At 31.9% G+C, this 6,850-nt stretch overlaps 1 protein-coding gene across 1 annotated transcript; it reads left to right on the top strand.

Annotated features, from left to right (window-relative positions):
* The first annotated feature begins 338 nt into the window (after positions 1 to 338).
* LOC126660770 (GCN5-related N-acetyltransferase 8-like) lies at positions 339 to 1,291 on the top strand. The gene has a single exon (XM_050354435.2). The coding sequence runs from the start codon at positions 414 to 416 to the stop codon at positions 1,113 to 1,115; it is 702 nt and encodes a 233-aa protein (XP_050210392.1). The 5' UTR covers positions 339 to 413; the 3' UTR covers positions 1,116 to 1,291.
* Positions 1,292 to 6,850: the final 5,559 nt, after the last annotated feature.

Below are 6,850 nucleotides of genomic sequence, written 5' to 3'. Positions count from 1 at the left end.
TAAAAATTAAAAATAGGGTACAATTAAAAATTTTTCTAGGTCGTGGTATAAATGAAAAAAAATTACAAGATGGGTGGTTTTTAAGTAATTAAACCCTTTTAAAAGAGAGTTGAACGAATAAAATATTGCCACATAAAAAGAGTTAAATAAAATAAATTAAAATGGCGGGTTATAAAGCATTTTCTTTTGCTATTGTCCTAAATATAATTATTTCTTGGGTACAATGCATTGAGACTGAATAAATATTTTTCATTTATTTAATTGGATAACTTTTTATCCATTATTTTCTAGTAATACAAATTAAAACCCTAGCCAAAACCCATAATAAATTTACCCCACTTTCTACAAGCTTCTCATTTCCTCTAACAGAAAAAAGCAACTGCCCAATCACACACACTCATCACTAACAAAAAATGGCAGCCGCCGCTCCACCACCACCACCGACCCCAACACCGTCAGCACCCACCGGCCTCCCGGAATCCGACAACACACCAGTCGGGTACCCACTCTTCACCCGTATCCGTCTCGCGACACCCGCAGACGTCCCATTCATCCACAAACTCATCCACCAAATGGCAGTCTTCGAAAAACTCACCCACCTTTTCTCCGCCACCGATTCATCACTTTCCACCACACTGTTCAACTCACCGCCGTTTAACTCGTTCACCATCTTCCTCCTCGAAGTTTCCACTAACCCAATACCCAAAATCATCTCCCCTAGCTTCACTCCCATTGAACGGATCATTCAGTTGGATCATCCTGTGATCGACCCGGAAGTGGAATCGTTTAACCAGGTTGGACTAAGCAATGTTGTGATTGCTGGGTTTGTTCTGTTTTTCCCGAATTACTCGAGTTTTCTTGCGAAACCCGGGTTTTATGTGGAGGATCTGTTTGTTAGGGAGTGTTATAGGAGGAAGGGTTTGGGGAAGTTGTTGCTCTCGGCCGTGGCGGCACAGGCGGTGAAAATGGGGTATGGGAGAGTTGAATGGGTTGTGCTTGATTGGAATGTGAATGCTATTAAGTTCTATGAAGAAATGGGCGCGAAGATTTTGCCCGAATGGCGGATTTGTAGGCTGACTGGTGAAAATCTTGAAGCTTATCGCGACGTTGTTTGAGCGATTTTAGGGTTTTGAAGTTGGGGATTTTCTTTTGAGGATTGGCGCGGTTGTCGGGTTATGTAAGTATTGCATTTTAATTGAATCAAATGGGTTAATGAAAAACATGAAATTTTAGTGTTGTTTTGGTATTAACTTTCAATTATTAAGATTTATGGAAATCTTACTTATCATGAGAGATTAGTGTTTTGTTGTGTTGTTTGTATGGTGTTTGATTGTTAAGTTACTCTGTTTTTTCTTAGTTTTGCAATGCGAAATCCGGAACGATATTTAAGAATATCATGTTTGATGAGGTTTGAGGATCATCTTTTAAGTTAAAGTTGCAATCTTTGTGGATATAGGAAGTTTAAGATGGTTTAATAACTGTTAGCTCAACTGATCATTCTGCTAAAACACTATCGCTCCTCTTAGTTCCGGCAATGCGCTGCTTCAATGTCTCGATATGAAAGACGAACAGTTTACAGCTTATAGCTCTTTACGGTCTTCCCGTTCATTTCTTATAGGACCTTCTTCCCCTAATTCATTCTATTCTACCGATGAATAATATACCGTTAGCTTTAGTAGAGATTTTACAATTGGTAATTGAGGTTGTGGATAATAAATAAAATTTTAAGTTTCAATCTTTTGAGGACATAGGAAATTAAGATGGTAGTTTCAAAACTTCATCTAGTTCTGAGTTTGATGTCACATTATTTCTTTTACCTCAACTGATTTATTATGTTAAAACACTATTGCTCCTCTTAGTTACCGAGATGCGATTGCTTCAGTGGCTCGATATGAAAGACGACCACCTTTACAACTTTTAGCTCTTTCGATCTTTCCATTCATTTCCTATAGGCCCCTTCTGCCCCTAATTCTTTCTATTCTACCGATGGATAATATAGCATCCGCTTTTGTAGAAATTTTGCAATTTTGAAATGTAGGTTATATTATTAAGTATCGATAGCAAACAAAGGTTTGTAACGTCTCGACCAACCGTAGAGGAATAGAAGGGATTGCTATAAAATGCCTTGATCTTTGCATAAGTAAGTACTTTCTCATTTAGTGGTTAATGTTCTTGATTGATGCCTTGATGGTCACTTTGAATGAGAATTTATATCTGAATGCAAATTAGATGACTATGAAGTGTTGGTTTTTCAATCTCTCTATCCTTATGATCTTAGTTCTGCACAAGGAATGTCTCAATCCGGTGTCACAATCTTTACTTAACCCTCTCTTATTACCGATGCCAAGAGCTAAATGAAATTCAAAATTATTTACTCACGGGTTGATTGAATATGTTACAGCATTCTTATTGAGATGGTTAAATCTTGGCCTAATCACTCAAAAACCTCTCACCTTTAAACTTTTTTTCAATTCCACCCCGACGTTGAAAATTTGTCAATTTTACCCACTTTTAAATTTTCCTTTTTCAATTGTACCCCAATATTTTAATTTTTGTTATTTTTTTACTTAAATGATGAAATCATTCAATTAATTAAGTCTAAACATGAAATTAAATTCTTTTTTATTCAAAAAAGTACAAATAAGTCCTTTATTTTTAAAAACTAACTAAAAACCATAATCAAATTAACACTAATTTAAATTCTTAATTAATTTAACTAAATTTAAATAAATTTTAAAAATATACAATCAATATATGCGAGACATGGAGAATGTTTTAAACAAATTTCCAAACGCAAAAGACGTTAATTTAATTTTTCAGGGTACAATTGAAACACAAAAATGCAAAATAGGGTAAAATTGACAAATTTTCAACGTCAGGGTATGATTGAAAAGGGGCTAAAAGGTCGGGGGTTTTTAAGACATTAGGCCTTAAATCTTTGATACCAATTAGATGATTATGATTTAGTTGGTGAGACAAAAGATGATTTAATTGGATATAAATGGTTTTTTACAAGGTCAGTGTATAAACGAAAAAAAATTCAAGGTGGATTTTTTTTTACGTAATTACTACTTTTTGGGTATAATGCATTGGGACTTGATAAATATTAATAAATTGGATAATATTTTGTCCATTACTATAAATTTAAAACCCCAGCCATAACCCATAAATAAATAACCTACCCCACTTTTTACGAGCTTCTTAATTCTTATTTCCTCTAAGACCATTTTTAAGGTGAGTCATCAAAATGGGAAATTGATGACTCCCCATCTCCAAGGGAGTCACCTAAATGTATTTTGATAAGAGAAAAATTGATAACTGCCCACTATTAGCATAAATAATCCCAAAAATACGGGTCTAAGTTTCCAAATTGATAATTACGATTCTCTTTTTATTTATTGCAAAAATATACTTTCTAAATTATAATAATATGATAAGCACAAAAATAAGGAAAAGAATCAGCTCATGATCCAAACATTCCTAAAATTGCTCTCAATTCTTAAAATTCAAAATCAAATTTAGAAATAATAAACAGAATTGCATCAGACAAAAAAGGGAAAACCGAATTGATCAAAGATTCAGCGCGGACGTGGAGGTCGAGATGGTGGAGGCCGCGGTGGTGAGTTTGGGTTCCATGATGAAGGTCGTTCTTGTTTTCAGCAATGTCCTCTTCTCCATCTCGTCTTTGTATCATCTACGCCAGCAGTGATGTCAGTTTACCAGCTGCGTCGCTCCTCAAAAATGAAATCGCCGTCGTTCTTTCCACCATCAGCAATGGCACCACCAATGAAGAAAAATTGACATGCTTTAATGTTCCTCTAGTTTTCTTATTTAATTTCTTTGTGATTTGAAGAAATTGTCTAATTTGATGGTTGTGGATGATGATGGTTGTCGGTAGTGGTATGATTTTAATGTTGCACTCTAAGTGTTTGAATAAATACTTATAAGTATCTATATTGTTTCGGGTGTTGGTTAACCAATGGTTAATCTTTGGTAAATAGTTGGTTAACTTGTAATAAATTTTATTTTGAATACATCGTTGGTAATTTTTTAGTAAATTGTTGGTAAACTTGAAATATGTATTTTAAATAAACTGTACCTTTAAAAAAAATTATATACAGCAGGGACATAATAAAAAGATTTGTCGCGGTCTAACAAAATAGTAATAAATATGATATAATTCAATTTTTTGGTCTGAGTAGTATGCTATTGGTTGTTGCTTGGTATACCGTTATAACCATTGCTTAATTGTTTAGCGGTTGTTTTATTCAACCATTTTTTGACATATAAAAAATAATAAAATAAAAATTTAGCAAAATTTTATGTGTGTTTTTAATTAAAAATACATGCGGGGTGTTTATAATTTTTTAACCAAATTGTTAATTAGGTACCCAGTTATGAACCAAACGATTACCATGTATTTACTAACTAACAACTTCACCAGTATGTAATAGGTTAAAAAAATCAAGTATAGTCTAATTCTGATAAAAAAAAGTGATATATATTGTTTGAATCACAATGCAATACAAATTATAAATTAGATTGTATAACAATAAAAAATTGTGCAATAAAAGATACAAAATATTAGATAACTAAATAGGAACCAACTGTGTATCAAATGTTATCCAAAATAGAAACCAAATATATACCAAAAACTGGAGTGTACCAACTAGTACCTAAATGTGTTCCACAAACTATCCAAATGTGTTTGAAACACAAACAAAAATATCAAAAACATCTAAAGTAACAACTATATTACAATCTATTCAAAGTTTTTCTTCAATCTACCAGTCTTCAATTTTGGTTTTGGTTCAAACTCCTCGTCGCTGTCAATGTTTATATCAATCTTCATCTGTCCATAATTATTACAAGTTAACCAACGGTTTACCTAATATTAACTATTGGTTAACCAACACCTAAAACATTACATACATAATCGTTTTATTCTCATAAGCATTTCTTCAAATACCAAGAGTGCAGGTTGTGCGTACTAAAAAATCGAACTAGCAGTTGCAAATCAATTTCGACCATAGTCACTGCAAATCAATTTCCATGTTAATTAACGAAATCAAAGAGCGAAAAAAAATGAAAGGGATCGAGAGAGATTGGATCACCAGTAATCCACAGACATTATCATAAGCATTTTTATTCTCATAAACACACATTAACGTTCTATTCTCATAAGCATTTATATTCTCATAAGCATTTCTTCATCTTGTTATTGGTTAACCATTAGTTAACCATTGATTAACCAACAGAAAACCTGATCATAATAATTACAAATCGAGAATTTCCTTCATCACCAAACAATTTGAATTTGTGGCTCACTAACAGCTGCAGCGGTAAACAAAGCCACCACCACCACACCAGAAGCTCTTCCTCTTCCGCCTTTTTTTCTCCGTCGAACTCACTCCGTTCAATGACATAGCGTCGTCTCCGCCTCCATAGCAACAACGCGCCAACTTCACCTCCATTGCAGAGCAGCGAATGATTGGAAAATAGAAGAGAGCAGCAATTGATTTTGGTCGATGGCGATGATGATTCATGCCGCCGCTGCTCCTCGATGATCCACGCCGCCGAGCAGCAACTGATTTTGGTCGATGGCGATGATGATCCACGCCGCCGCATCATCTATGATCCATGGATAACTTTTCTCTTTTTGCTTCATAATCATCAACAACAACCGCTGCATCATCTACAACAACCGCCGCAATTTCCAATTTCGATTCCGATGACTCCATTACACTACCAACAACAAAAACAAATTGTGAATGAATTCAAATTTTGAAAACATATTGAAATATGAAATTTGAAAGAAAAGAAAACCATAATTTGAATGGAGAAAAGAAAGCCGAGAATCTCGTCAAATCTCTTAGCGATTACAATCGTATTTTTCTATGTTTAAAAGTATAAAAATTGAAATTAGAAAGGTTAGAAATAGAATAATTGAAGATGAAAAGACAAATATCAATTTTGAAACTTAAGGCCGTAATTCTCTTATTACTTTGTGCTAAGACCGTGTTTCCTCTAAATAAGTCTTTTGATAACTCTCTTATACTCTCTTTCATCAAAAATGGTGAAAGAATTTTTCATTCACCATTTCATTTTTTTAAATAAAATAATATGGTTAATGTATACTTTGATACATATAATTTGTAGTTGTTATTAAATAATTAACGAGACAATAATATAAAAATATTACATGAATAATTTTATGAAACAATAATATAAAATTCTTATATTAATAATTTTACGAGATGATTAAAAAAATATTACATAATTAATTTTACGAGACAATAATATAAAAACATCATATAGATAATTTTACGATATAATAACCTAAAAACGAAATATACTACATGTTTTTGTTAATTTTAGTTTTTATGTTGTGTTAATTTAAATAAATTAATGTAATGTTTATTTTATTGTTTTATTGTGTTAATTTAAATAAATTAATGTAATATTTATTTTAAATAATTTTAATATAAATTAAGTTTTATAAGATTTTATAATTAAAAATATTAATAGTATTTTTTAAAAAAAATTTAAATAATACTATATGTAAAATTCGAACGAATATGAGCATAAATAAGTTTGTGGATGTAATTGGTAAAAAGTGTATAAAATGTTAAAAATTAAAAATAATTATTTATACTATATGTAAAAGCACGGATGAAGGAGAGGGAGGAGGGGGATGGGGAACATGCACTTTTACGTTAATACTCTTAATATTATTTTAACTATTATTATAAATAATCAATAAAATTATAGTTCTAATACAACTCATAAGATATTTTCTATTCCTACAAAATCTTCAATTAATTTCTTAGTAATTTATTTTACTGTCTTT

This window comes from Mercurialis annua, linkage group LG8 (genome assembly GCF_937616625.2).
Source record: "Mercurialis annua linkage group LG8, ddMerAnnu1.2, whole genome shotgun sequence".
In the NCBI taxonomy this organism is placed as follows: domain Eukaryota; kingdom Viridiplantae; phylum Streptophyta; class Magnoliopsida; order Malpighiales; family Euphorbiaceae; genus Mercurialis; species Mercurialis annua.
This window is presented reverse-complemented; position numbering and strand designations above follow the sequence as displayed.